This window comes from Camellia sinensis, chromosome 2, assembly GCF_055761805.1.
Source record: "Camellia sinensis isolate YWXY chromosome 2, ASM5576180v1, whole genome shotgun sequence".
Taxonomy (NCBI): domain Eukaryota; kingdom Viridiplantae; phylum Streptophyta; class Magnoliopsida; order Ericales; family Theaceae; genus Camellia; species Camellia sinensis.
The window spans coordinates 62,686,258-62,700,890 of record NC_138962.1 but is presented as its reverse complement, the minus strand read 5'-3'; the positions used below and the strand labels follow the sequence as shown (position 1 = coordinate 62,700,890).

The 14,633-nt window shown below is 38.0% G+C and overlaps 1 protein-coding gene across 1 annotated transcript; it reads right to left on the bottom strand.

Annotated features, from left to right (window-relative positions):
• Positions 1-872: 872 nt before the first annotated feature.
• On the bottom strand, positions 873-14,062 carry LOC114290601 (protein root UVB sensitive 6). Its single transcript, XM_028234531.2, has 13 exons — positions 13,607-14,062; positions 12,794-12,892; positions 11,880-11,993; positions 9,437-9,508; positions 9,223-9,333; positions 8,988-9,107; positions 4,526-4,627; positions 4,333-4,405; positions 4,093-4,176; positions 3,937-4,001; positions 3,689-3,790; positions 3,428-3,610; positions 873-1,499 (listed from the first exon to the last, which is right to left on the bottom strand). The coding sequence occupies exons 1-13, from the start codon at positions 14,021-14,023 to the stop codon at positions 1,434-1,436; spliced, it is 1,608 nt and encodes a 535-aa protein (XP_028090332.2). The 5' UTR covers positions 14,024-14,062; the 3' UTR covers positions 873-1,433.
• Positions 14,063-14,633: the final 571 nt, after the last annotated feature.

The window sequence follows — 14,633 nt, the reverse complement described above, 5'->3', positions numbered from 1 at the left end:
CCATGAACCCGATTGGATGTTTCAGTTTTGATTTCAAACGTGAAACAAGATGGACCTATATATATACATATAATCTCTGTACTGTCTATATAGTGGTTGAGTAGCTTAGGTTTGTGACTCTGTGTGTCGTATTGTACAAAGGCTAAAGGTTCGATTGTGATTGTGTTTGTGTTTGTGAGTAGGCATGTATTCTTGGTAGGGTCTCTCGTGAGTATATCATGCAATTGGTGCATTAGCTTAGCTGTTACAATCAATGAGGGGAAGATTATAATTCATATGGTGCCCACCACACATGTAAAGCCTCTATTAGGCGACTCCTCTCTGTCTCTGTATGAAGAATAAAAAAAAGAATGAACTTGTTCCATAAAATTTATTATAAATTAAAAACTGATAATTTGAAAGTAAAAGTTAAAAGTATCATTCTCCTTCAAATTATTTTCATCCAATAAGTCATAAGTCAAAACTGCACCAAACAATTTGACAAAAAAGCCTAAACATCGATTTCATTTGGTAGATCAAAAATTGGACCCATTTGCAGGAAAAATCATTTTATTACGGCAAAGGGAATGAGAACAGAACACTGGCTTCAACAGCAATGATGAGGGAGGCTGAAGAACATGCTTTGGCAATGTTTCTTTCTCTTGCCAAAACTACAATTACATCCCAGTCTGATCAAATATATGCATGCTTACCCCTACAGCAAAAAAAAAGTTTCTATATATCGAACTCATGACACTTAAGTCACAATGGAACAAAACAACCTAGACCAATACCCATAAATTACCCAGTCTAAGGAAATACAAGACACATGACCTAAAGTTCCCACCCAAAAAAAAAAGAGGAAAGGGTAAAAACTCAGAATACGCTTCACATTTCCAAAATTACAAGATCTGAGATCAAGGCTATATGGCTGATTATCAAAGGTAAATATCAACCAAACAAAACGTAAATGGAGAAATCATCACCGTCAAAAATGATTTCAACATCCCTAAATATCATATTATATACAAAAACCGCAGCAGGCTTTCTAGGAAGGGAAAAAAAAAACAGTAAAAATGAAAATCAATGAGCAGAAGGAAGAAAAAAAAAAAAAAAAAGTACTCTTTGTTTTGTGCATTATTACATTCTACACCTCTATGGTAACAGCATATTTACCTACAAAGCCGATGCCATACATATATCAAGGTAACTTCTGGCTACATCAGATTGATCATATAGGAAGCATATTGCTAAGAGCATTGTGTGACTAACATGGAGAACTACTAACGATCACAGTTCCCATGATACCAGTGGTGCTATAAGCCCCCGGGGTGTTAGATACATGCTTTTCATGGTCTTTGTCCACAGAACTATCAAAAGTATCAGAAGCGAACCAAGCACTTGCCCACCCAAACACAAGTTTTCCATACAAATGGAAGCATGACCTTATTGCCTCAATTAACTGCATCACATAGCCGAGCTCGTCCAGGATTAAGAAGCGACTCTGACATCACCCAACCCTGCAAACATTAAAAATTATGAGAAAAATCATTGCATATCTCTTGCAAAATGCATATTGTTATTCAAAATTTCCAATATAATGAATCAAGTGATGAGTACCAATATTTATTCACACACGGAAAGTTATAACCCAAACCATACTAAGCCTTGTGTCCCAATCAAGTGGTTCAGCTACATGAAATGTTTTCATCATTCTGCTATGTCAAGGGCTAAATGCTTAGTTAAATTAAATAAATCCATATCTATTTTTACTATTGCATCTCGTATCAGCTCCACAAACAGAAAACTGTGATGGAATTTTTAAATGCAAGTATGTTTTTCTTATCACTCCATCATGGATGCTAGTCTTTAAAATGAGCAACTTCTATGTTCACTTGCAGCAGCACATCAGGCACTTTTGGGTAGCATTTCAAAATAGTTTTTCTTTTCTAGGAAAAACACGCTTTTATTTTTTGCTCCTGAAAGCAGGATAAGTCCTTCAAAAGTACCAAGCAGAAAATACCTAACATGAGTTGACCATGTCAAGGCCACAACACAATTTGCTTCCTGTTTGCACTATTCTCTTGAGTTTCTTGAGTTATGTATGGTCTATGAAGCACGGACACGCGACACGACACGGACACGACACGGACACGCAAAAACGTAAATTTTCAAAAAATAGAGGACACGACACGCTGGGACACGTTCAATATATATAATTAATTTTATTTATTATGTCATAAAATTATTAAAAAAAATCAAATAAAGGTAATAAAATATACAACCCGTAGCCATTGTTTCAGAATTAATAATTGGTCCCTATAATAAAATTAATAAACATACGTTATTAAAATTATATCCTCAAATAATAGAAAAGAAAAAATAAAATCAGAATATAAAAAAAAATAAAAGAAAAGAAAAAATAAAATAAAATCAGAATTAAAGAAAAATAAAAGAAAAGAAAAAATTAAATTAAATTAAAATCAGAATAAAAGAAAAAAATAAAATTAAAATCAGAATCAGAATAAAAGAAAAAAAATAAAAGAAAAAAATGAAATCAGAAGAGCGAAAAAGATCGAATGAGGAAAGAAGAGGCTGAGAGAGAGAGAGAGAGAGAAGAAGATCGAAGAAGAGTCGTACCTTAACGAAGAAGAAGATCGACTGAAGATCGAAGATCGCAGATCGCAGGCCGACGACAGACGACCAACAAAGAGCGACGATCGATGAGGAGAGAAGACGAACGACGAAGTCAGGTCCTCTCTTTCTCACCCTCTCTCTGTTGTTTCTCTTCTATTCGAAGTAGAGTCAGGTCCTCTCTTGATTAGGGAAAATCAACCCCAATCTGTTTTTGCTTATTTTCAAATCGACCCCAAAAAAATTTAGTAAAATGTGAAATTGCCCCCGCCCATGTCCCAAACGTGTCTATAATGTGTCCTAAACGTGTCCGGATGTAAAAAAATTAAAAAAAAAAATGGGACACTCTCTGCTGCGTGTCGGACACGTGTCCACCGCGTGTCCGACGCGTGTCCGTGTCCAACAGGTGTCTGACATTGGTACGGAGCCCTCGGAGAGGTGTCCGTACTTCATAATGTATGGTTAGCATTTTTCCCAAAATTTAAAGTCTAAATGTTCAGTTCGTTATTTTTTATATCAGCAACATAGAGTGAAAGAAACAATAACTCTCATCACCAATTTAGTGCAGGCCCCATATTTCGGATTATGCAAACTGGATCACAAATCGCTTACTAGCAGATGATAACACGGATAAACCTTTTAGAATGGACAATTATGTATCTTATCTTCCTAATCTCTCAGTTTGTTTTTATATAATTCATAACTAATCTTCATTCATTAAGCAAAATTACAGGGCAAACTCACACATTTTAGCTAAAGAGTCAATATTGATTAAATATGAAAAAAAAAAACAAGTTATAAAAATTCATCCTACCTGTTCTGTAGCTTTGCTCTTGAAAGGCCCATATAAAGCTGAGACCATCTTATAAGATTCAGTAATATGAGATTGAAGATCGGGAATAGAACGCATAGACACTGAATGATCAGTTTCTCGATGCTTCCTATAAGGAGGCTGATTCTGATTTGATGAGTGAATGATATGCAGAAGCACATGAGCCTGTAATTCAAGGTGAAATCATCTTACACAACTATACTAAATTACTGGCAATATAACACAAAGAATTGAGATTCTCACATGGAAAGCTGCTTTCAAAATGTCATCTGATTTTGCTTGATCCTTGAGCAATGCATATATATTTCCCTTTGAAGGGTTGTATGTTACTATATACCTCTCTTTCTGTAAAAATCAAAGAAATATATACAAAGAGAAGAACTTGAAATCATGTGTGAGAAGAGGGAAGGTAATTGAAAAGAACGCACATGAGAGAAACAGAGAGTGAGTTCCCAGCTTGTGAGATATCTCCCCTAAAAAGGACACAATACCTCAAAGATGGGCTCTATGGCAAGGTATGAATTTGGGTCTTGGAATGCATCCTTAAATCTCGGTCCTGCTCAATAGTCATAACAAAATTCAGTTTAAAATCAAGGGATCTATAAATGTAGACCTGCAGCAGGTTGTGCTATCTACATGACGCATACCAAGAACAATAGGACTATCTTTCGACCATGGAAAACTAAATATATTTTCCATTCTATTTCCCTCTTGTAGTGTTGGAACTCTCCCTGCAAAACAATACATAGCACAATTAAGCCACTAGTTATTAAACAGAAGGCATTTGCTTGCTTTGTAAATAGGACTTGAAAATCAAATAAGAAGATCACATAATAGAACTATCAACAATGACCATAAGCATAGCTGGGTGAAGCACTTGTCCTAACCTGTTTTAAGGAAGGAGTCTACAGCCACGGTTAATCTTGCCCTATTCAATGTATGCAACACAACAGATTTTACCTGACAAAAACACAGAAAAAGAAATGGTAAACTTGGCAAATGTCAATTACCACAACAGAAGGGAACAGATTCTGAAGTATATAAAAGAAAAGAATGATAACTACATATGCAATGTCAAACCTCTTGGTAAGAGCTAAGAACGTATCCGCAAGAAAGGAGGGCAAATGTTGTAACTAGAGATGGATTTCTTTTTGAGATCATGATGCTCAATCCGGTTCCCAACTTCAAACAAAAATAAGGTTCAACAACAGTAGCTTGACTGAAAGATGATTACTACGTAAGTACGTACAAAATAGAACAATATATCAACAGAAAGTGAAATTACATCAATCCATACACAAGTCTCAGCTCACTGATCTAATGATGGTCCAGTGTCGAAGTCGAAATGTTACAATATAACATATTGCTCTATTTTTATTTTTTCATTTTTAAAATAAAATACCGTCACAAAAGGGTGTGAAACGCATCAATATGTGCCTTTATCTCGCATTATGTAGCAATTCAAAAGGAAGAATAGAAACTCAATAGTTTGGCTTGGCTCTTGTTCTACTTCTTGAAAAGATGATATAACATGGGCACTAGTGCACCCTTGCCGATTATTTCTCAAGAAAAATCAGCATATTATTCACACACACCCTTTAATTTTTCTCTAGGGGTCATATAGCCTCACCTTTGCCATTCTCTAGACTGCATATTAGTTGATCTCCTCCTCAATTTCTTCTCCTCTCCTAGTGCTTATTATTCTTTCTTATTCAGCCAATAACTTACCATAACGATAAAAATCACTTTTGTGGTTAGTGCCCTTTCTGCTAGTTTTGGAGATCATTTCATTCATTTAACCAATAAACTATACCAGGGAGGACCTTAAAAGCACTTTGGATATAGGGATTAATAAAGTGACGTAAGAGAATAGAAACTCAACTTAGCTAACAGATGTATGTAGTTATGTTTGGTTCTGTTATAAGTTTTACAACCCCAATTGTTCGTAAGTACTGTATTAATACTCTCTTAAATAACAAGGGAATAACATGATTACGCTTCAGTATGTTTAGTATTATTTTTTATTTTGTTTCTGTAAGAATTTATGTATTATTGATTGATGTATTGATATCTGATATATTGTATTACAAATCAGAGTGGCATTATATAGGAGAGGGTTTGGGTAGTAGGTGAGGAGTAGTGGAGTGTAGTAGGTGAGTGTGAGTAGTGGAGTGTAGTAGGTGAGTGTAGTAGGTGAGTGTGAATGGTAAATTCTAACAGCCCCCCGCAAACTCAAGGAGGATAGAAACTAACCAACTTGAGTTTGAAGAGAGGAACAAAACAAGAAAAATACATAAAAATAAAAAAGGATAGGAGACACTGTATGGTCGTGTCAGACCATTGGTGAAGACACTGAAAGGTGGTGTCATAACGGTGTAGAGGACACTGGATGGCGGTGTCAGACCGATGTAGAAGACAGTTTATGGGGTCATGTCGGACCGTTGTAGAAGACAGTTTATGGGGTCATGTCGGACCGTTGTAGAAGACAGTTTATGGGGTCATGTCGGACCGTTGTAGCAGACAATGTTGTGGCAGTTGTTGTGACAGTTGACGGAGTCTTGCTGGACCCTTGTAGAAACTAACCGGAATCAATGTCGGGACAGTTTACAGAGTCTTGTCGGACCCATAAAGGAGCTAACCGGAATCAATGTCGGGACAGTTTACAGAGTCTTGTCGGACCCTTAAAGGAGCTAACCGGAATCAATGTCGGGACAGTTTACAGAGTCTTGTCGGACCCATGAAGGAGCTAACCGGAATCAATGTCGGGACAGTTTACAGAGTCTTGTCGGACCCTTAAAAAGTCGCACCCTCAAAAGGTGTGCCCAATTTTTTAAAAGGCGTGACATCAAAAGGCGTGCCCACTTTATCAAAAGGCGTGCCATCAAAAGGCGTGCCCACTTTATCAAAAGATGTGCCATGAAAAGGCGTGCCAGTTTGTCGGGCGTCAAGAGGCGCGCGATGCGCGTGGCTGCCTTGGCTATATAACCAAGACGAAGGCAGAGGCTGAGGCAGAGAAAAACTGAGAGAAACCTCTGAAAAATCCTTCGTTTTGCTGAGAAAGAGAGTTCCTTGTGCTGAGAGAGATTTCTGAGAGAGATTCTGTATAACACTCTGTAAAGACGTTGTATCCAAACCTTCTCTGAAACATCTGAACAATGGCCTCTTCTTCCCGTTCAGCTACCCAGAATACGGCATCCTCATCCCGAGGTCTACTCACTCTCTTTCCCGACCTCAATGAGTCAACGAGAGAGAGAACTGGTGCGGTGGCACTGGAAACTCAACCAAGCGCCCCGGAGTATACTCCGTTGAACTTTCCGATGCGGTCTGTGGAGCAAAGAATGGCAGTGCTGTCGGATGTGGAGGCCAATCAGTATACTTTGAAGGCATGTGTGGAAAGCATGACGGCGGTCACAAATTTGTCGAACCGGCTGCAGAGTAGGACAAATGAGGTGCAGCAATTAAACTCCCAGCTGGCTCTGCTCCAACGCATGTATAAGGATGCGCGAGCAGAGATAAGTGTACTAAAGGCAGAAAACAAGGAGCTGAAGCGGAAGGCCACCGTGATGTTCCGATTTGGAGGGCCGCCATATGCTGCAGTGGAGGAGCAGGGAGGAGTGATCGTGCCCAGTGGAGTGGGAAACACGGAGGCAACACCGGCAAGGGCCGCCCAGGACGGAGGCAAGAAGAAAAGACCGGCGGAATAGGTGAAAAGAAAAATCCCACTGTGGGTGTGGTTGTTGGGTTTTTTGTTTGTTTGTGTTTTGTGTTTTGTGGTTTTTTTTTTTTTTTTTTTTTTTTTTTTTTTTTTGTGTGTAAAATTGTGATCGGGGTTGATCCCTGAGATGAATAAAATATGGGTTGTGAAAATTTGTAAAGTTTTTTTTTTTTTTTTTCTTCTGAGCATGGTGATGATGAATATATAATGATGAATAAAAAATAAGAAAAGGAGGAGTGGGCAGTGGTTTTTTTTTTTTTTTTTTTTTTTTTTTTTTTTTGGTGTGTATCCATGAAAGAGAGGAATATTAGAGAAAGTTGATATAGTCGGGGCAAAAGTTGACATAGTGGAGGTGTAAGTAATATAGTATAATAAACATATATATATAAAATAAAAAGAAGAGTGGGTAGTAAAATAAAAAGAAAGAGGGGACAAAAGTGATGAATGAATGGTGGGTTCTGCTTTTGTCTGTGTAGAGAGAGGTTTGGTTTTAAAATAAGGGGAATCATGGATATGATATGATGAAAGTGGGTCTAGTGGAGAGAAAGAGACCAGAGAGATAATCAGTGTGTCTAATGAGTCTGTGGTGTGTTTTGTATGGGAATCTTTCCTGGCTATGGCAGTAGGCGCGACCAGAGAGAAAAAGCGATCGGATCAGGCTCTATATAATGCGGATCGATCACGAACACAGGGTAGAGATAAGTGGATCCATTGGAGGCGTACTTGAGAACCGGGTTGCTATGGATCCATGGCTGCCCTCGAAGCTTCGAGACGATGGTGCGCTCCTCAAAGTACTGCTCAATCGACGACGTGTACGACTCAGTCACAGGGCGAGCACTCACCGGGTCATGGACATGGGACTCAGCAATAGTCCTATCTCATTGGATGATCACTCAGAGTCAACTCGACTTCGACTTCGCCAAAAAAACAGTTCTCGAGCTCGGCGCCGGAACCGGCCTTCCCGGCCTGACGGCGGCGGCGCTGGGAGCGAGCCGAGTCATTCTCACCGACGTCGAGCCGCTGCTTCCTGTGCAGAGGAAGAACGTGGAAGCTAACGGACTGGGAGACCGAGTCAAGGTGAGTCGACTCGTGTGGGGATCGGAGAGAGAGAGAGAGCGCCGAGTGACCATGGCGGAGGAAGAGAGAGAGCTGAAAGCTGAAAGCTGAGAGAGAGAGAGACAAAGGGTGAGAAGAGAGAGAGAGAGGGTTTGTGAGCTGCTGGAGGTCTCAAATTGGTTGAGGTCCGGCGGGCGGTCAAGGCAAAGTTGCCGCCCGCCGGAAGGCGAAGAATACCAAGAATTTAACCTTGCTCTGATACCATGTAAGAATTTATGTATTATTGATTGATGTATTGATATCTGATATATTGTATTACAAATCAGAGTGGCATTATATAGGAGAGGGTTTGGGTAGTAGGTGAGGAGTAGTGGAGTGTAGTAGGTGAGTGTGAGTAGTGGAGTGTAGTAGGTGAGTGTAGTAGGTGAGTGTGAATGGTAAATTCTAACAGTTTCTAATTATTGTTTATTATTATTACTATTTTTGGGGCTGACAAGGCTCCCAGTGAATTTCACATTGTTTTTTTTTTTTTTTGGGAAGGGGGGGGGGGGGAGGGGGGGTTCTTAAGTTTTATATCGAATAGCGGTAACATATGCAATAAGGTGCCGTTTAACATACCAAATAATATTAGGACTGGAAACGAAGCACAAAAATGCAGTTCAATTTAACTATGTGTCAACAATCACTATAGCAGCCATCAAAATATGTTCTCAATTGGCCCGGTGCAAACACAAGCTTCTGGAAATCATAATTGAAGTTGGAGAAGCATACCAGATCGGCAACATTGCCAACACATTCTCCCTTCGCAGTAACATCCCCAATGTTTTCTCCTTTGGCAAAGGCTTTGTATATTGGAGTGCGAGTCGAGGTTGATGTGACAGCACCAACATTCTGCAAGTGAAACAATATGAAAATAAAGCAATAAAGCTAATTCATCACATAGATGATAGATCAGACGGAATTTATAAAATGGGAAGAAAATGAGAGATAGAGAGAGGAGTTGAACCTTGGCCACATTGGCAGCACAAGCTAAAGGCAGAAAAAGGTGTGGCACAGCTGCTGTTGCCAACTCTACCCCAGCACCCAACTCCATTAGAAGATCACCCGCAAAACGAAGCTGAAGGGAATCATGATTTTCAGCAAAGATTACTTGTTAGAAATCAGAACTAAGTTCAGTGAAAATCAACCACAAGAATAACTATGATTGAGAGAAATTTTACCTGTTTCAAATCATAATCAAATTTCGTCCCTTGCCGAGAAAAAAGCATTTTTCCAACCCGACCCGCACCATCCTATAAATAAAGCATATGATGTATTTAACAAAATCATATCTAATACCTCTAATAAGCAAGCTTCAAACTCCAAAGGAAGCATGTAAAGCCACAATGCTAGATACAGTAAAAGTATCATGATTCATAAGGCAGTAAAGTTTTTTAATCAAATTAACAATAGACTTGAAATTTTATTATGGGTTTTCATGCATAAAGAATTTAATCTCAAATGAGCCTAATATATATTTTTTAAAATTTAATTTGCCAATGGAGACTACAGATCAAATTTAGACAAATCGCTATTAAAATCTTCCACAACCTCTGCTTTGTTTGCAGTTATTCTGCTTAGGAGGCATATTTTTTTTCCTAATAAAAGTTGGTTTGGAATATTTCCCATATACTATCTTGTAAGAGATTTGGAAGCCAACAAAAAAAAAAATTAGAGAGAGAGAGAGAGAGCACTCAAGTTTTGATGAAAATTTTCAAAGATAAGAAGAAAAAAAAAAGTGGTGTGATTATATTTTTGGGTGACTAACATATCAGTGGGTATTTTGAAAAAAAAAATCAAATTAATGATAAAATTTATAGATTTTAATTATTACGGACAAACTTTTTCATGCGTTAGTAATTAATTTTTGAAAGTGCAACTGATTTGTATTTTCCCTCTATATTTTTTAGGCAGAAGGTAAAACCAAGTGCCGGTTGTTTGGTTGGGTTTCGTCTTCATTTGTTTTCATACGAGTTACACAAGGAGAGCAGTATAACAACTCAGACAATTTTAACTATTTAAGTTAGTTCCAGCCTATCTATAGAGAATAAAACACATATGGAACATTTTTAATTGCAAAGAATCTATAATCAACCTAAAATAACTCCTGGTTTAAAACATTTGTTGGTAGTTGTTTAGCTGGCCTTTTGTTTAATTTCCTCTGTTCAAAAAAAAAGGAAAAAAACTACAATAGCTCCCTCAAATTTTGAATTCTCAAAATATCAAACAGAAAAAACACAAAACCTTAAATAAAACCCTTGAGCTCAAGGATTATGAGACCTAATTTACAATTAAGTGCTTTGTATGGGTTAACCATCTGAAGATCTCCAAAGCTGAGCTACAAAGCATACCGTACGTTTAAGAAAACAATGATAACAGCATTGAAATTCCACATGATTGAGTCCAAGCAATTAGATCTCAGTTAAAGATAATAAAAGCATAAGTCTACCTGATAAATAGAACTATATAGAAGGTAAAGAAGTCTTGAGAAACAGATTTTACCATCTCATGCTATTAATAGTGCTTTCCAAAAAGAGATGTCAAATCCCAAGCAACAAAGTGTTTTCAAACATGAACAAGTAATCCAAATGGCAACTATATAAACATTAGGAATGGCAACGGGGCGGGGCGGAGACGGGGATCACACTCCCCATCCCCGATCCCCGACGGTGAAAATCCCCCCGTCCCCGGCCCCGATCCCCGATGGGGACCCTAAATCCACCCCCACCCCCGCCCCCTAACGGGGATCGGGCTTCCCCGACCCCGAAAATTTCCCGGACAAAAAAAAAAGTTAGATCCAACCCATTAACAGATCTGATGAGATGAGCTCAAAAAAAAAAAAAAAATCAGATCTAACAGATCTGTTCTTCATTATCATCAACAACAACAACATAAACATAGAAAGAGAGGGATCTATTTAAATATACTATATATATATTATATATATAACAAATCGAAAGAGAGAGACAAAGAGAGAATATTCCAGATCTAGGGTGAGGGTCGCGGCGGAGATTCACGAAGCTTGGCCTCATCGCCGGATGGTGTCACTGTCGGATCGGCGAAGCTTGGTCGGTGATGGTGGCGGTGATTCGGCAAGCTTGGTCTCACCGCCGTTGGAGAAGAAAAAGAGACGGTGGAGTTGTGGGAGGATGGAGATCGGCGGTGGGAGAGACGGTGGAGTTGTGGGAGGATGGAGATTGGCTGTGGATGGAGGGAGATCGGCGGTGGGAGATGGAGATCGGCGGTGGGAGATGGAGATCGGCAGAAGGTTTTAGAGAGAGGGAGATCGAGAGAGATGAGAGGCGTTGATGATGAGTGAGTGTGAGTGTGAGGTGAGGCTTGTGTGAGTGAACTGTGAAAGGATTGATTTTATATATATATATATATGAGGGGTAAAATGGTAATTTTGCTTCAGGGAAAATTCGGGGCCGAGAACGGGGACGGGCCGGGGCTTGAACACTGATCACCGTCCCCGGCCCGAAACTGATCGGGGTTTTAATTTTGAATACCATCCCCGTCCCCACGGGGGTATTTTTCGGGAAAAAACCATTCTCATCAGGGTCGGGGGATTGGGTCCCCGTCGGGCCAGGTTTAAATTGTCATCCCTAATAAACATCAGCATACCTTGAGAATCCAATTGATAGCTATAGCACCAGGAGTGGCTCTGTGTTTGGAGACTCCAACTGAACCCAAAAGTGTCTGTGTTGTGAAAACACCCATGGCTCCACCAAAGAAGTGCTACAATAAATGTTTTAATCATTATTACAGCATTTAGTAACATCAAAACAACACAAAGCTCTCACCAAAAACATAAAAGACAACATAGGACTATCAATATGAATCAAATTATCATACTAAACCACACACAGGTTGCATTTGGAATAGTAAATCAAAAAATTTCATTTAATTGTCTTGAGTTACATGCAGAAAAGCTATGCTAATAGATTTTAAAAGCAATATATCATGGACATAGAAGCCATGAACCTGGGATATGATATGACCCAAAAAGAAGAAGCTAAAAAGGGTTATTTGAATCGTTCCCCATTAAGGATTCTAACTCTACGTTTAAATATTGAATTTGTGAAAAACCCTTAAATTAACCGTGGTGCACTTGTAGGAAACTCTTTGTTGAGGGCTAGTGCACCCCTGAGGATTAGTCTGACTTTGATCCAAGCACCCCGGTGCCAATAAAAATAAATAAATATTGAATTTGTGGAGGGAAATGAAAAAAGAAAGGGAAAGATAGAAAAAGAAAATGAAGTAAAAGACGCTAAATAATAGGTATTTGTCAAGGGGGAAAAAAATAACTTTTCAAATTTTTTGGGTTAAAATAAAAAATGTATATGCAAAGGCAATTTCCATTCCTCCCTTAATAAATCCAAGATCCAAACATAACAAAATTGCAAAGTACTCTAGTGGATGCAGGATTCTATCCCTTCCCTCAATCTCCCAATGCAACCTATAAAATTACTAACAAGTGAGTAGCCATTTATGCCCCAGAAAATAACAGCCTGGTTTTAATAGTTCCAATGAAATACCTTCAAAGCCCTCCATGTCATGTACGGCACGTATGATGGGGTTACACTATCAGGGAAACCTTCTGGCACAACATAGGATCTTATGAATGACACCAACTCCTGCACCACATATTCAATCCAAACAACACGGGGATTAAATCAGAAGCTGACAGTATCATAATCAGTATATATATAGCTTTTAGGAAGTAATTATAACTTATTTTAATTTGAAAGTCCGTGCTTGTGTCAGACTGGTTGGTATAACTTATAGTTTATTAGGCCAAAAAAAATTCAATAAGCTGAAAAAAAGTTAATTATTTAAAAGCTGGGGAAAGAATGTTTTTAGCTTCTGCCTTTTTATTATCAACTTTTAATTTAAGAAAAGCTACACCAAACACGGCCATTGGTGCTGATAATCCAAAAGTAGAAGCTAAATCCTGCTTTCATAAATCAACTTTTTTTCAACTTAAACAATCTGACACACACAGACTTCCATAACATAAAAACTTATAACCAGCTCAAATAAACAAACAGCTGTTTGATATTTTTTTAACATATATTAATATTTTTTGGTGCAGTTTTATATATTATATATTCTGTGAATTATGCTAGATTATTTGGTAAAGTTTTTGCTTAGTGGTTATTATAATAGCTTAGAAAAACAAAAAGAAGGAAAAAAAAACCTCATTATTATCACATTTTAGCTTTTAATAAGTTGAGATTAATCAAGTAGACTAACAATACTGTAGTAATGATAAAAGAACAAAATTGAAAAGATTGCAGAAAACAATGATAATGATAATAATTTAAAAACAGAAATTAGAAGAAACAGACCTGAACAGGGGCCTGGGGGGTTTGCAAACTGACGGCACGGATTGAAGGCATGTTGAATTGGTTGGAAGGGCCATTGTCGGCGAAGTAGTTCCAGCGGCGACCATCGATCTCTTCGCAACAAATCAATCTGAAGGTCGAATCAACAAATTGTTCCTCCACAAACCCCAAGTTGGCCGGCGGAGAGGAGGAGGAGGAGGAGGAGGAGGAAGAGGCGAGGTTGGCGCTGATTCGGAGAGTTTGGCGGACGAGGAGATGGGCGTCGTGAGAGGTGTGAGCAGCTGAGTTTGAGGGGGGCTTGATTGGAGCCATTTGGATTTCCAGAGAATCGAGAAATGGTTTTATGGGAGGAGTGAGGAGGGCGTTAGAATTAGACAATGTAAAATACTGCACGATTGTTAAAATCGCATTGATTGACATTAATTCGAATCTAATTGTTAATGGCAGTTCAAATTTCAAAATTTATAACTCGTCAATCAAATCGCTTTGTTTTGTTATGATTAATAAATATATATTTTTAATTTTTAATAAAATATTAATAAAAAAATAAGCGTGAAAAAAATTAAAAATATAAAATTTATTATAAATTAATAATTTTATATATAAAATTATTTATGTTATATATCTAAAAAATATTATATAAATTAGTGTTATATATAATACGAAGATACGATAATTAATTATAATATTTTTTAATTCATCAATTTATCAAAAATTATTCAAATAATAATTTGTTAATCCATTAATTCGTTAACTCACTATTTAATTTATAATTTTATTTTTAAACCATGGAATGGGACCCACACATCCTAATTGGAATTGAGTAAGGAGGAGGGGGAGGCATTTTTAGTTTTGGTGATTGTGTTGTGTTGCGTGTGATGAGGAACAAAAGGCAGGTGGCCTAATATTAGGGTGTAATTTGAACGGGTTTAATTAGGTTGTGAGGTTGTCTAAGCTTAATTCCAGTTATGTTGAGACCTGTCTAGATCCATCCAAGTTTAAATTGTAACTCGAAGTTATTTACCCAAGC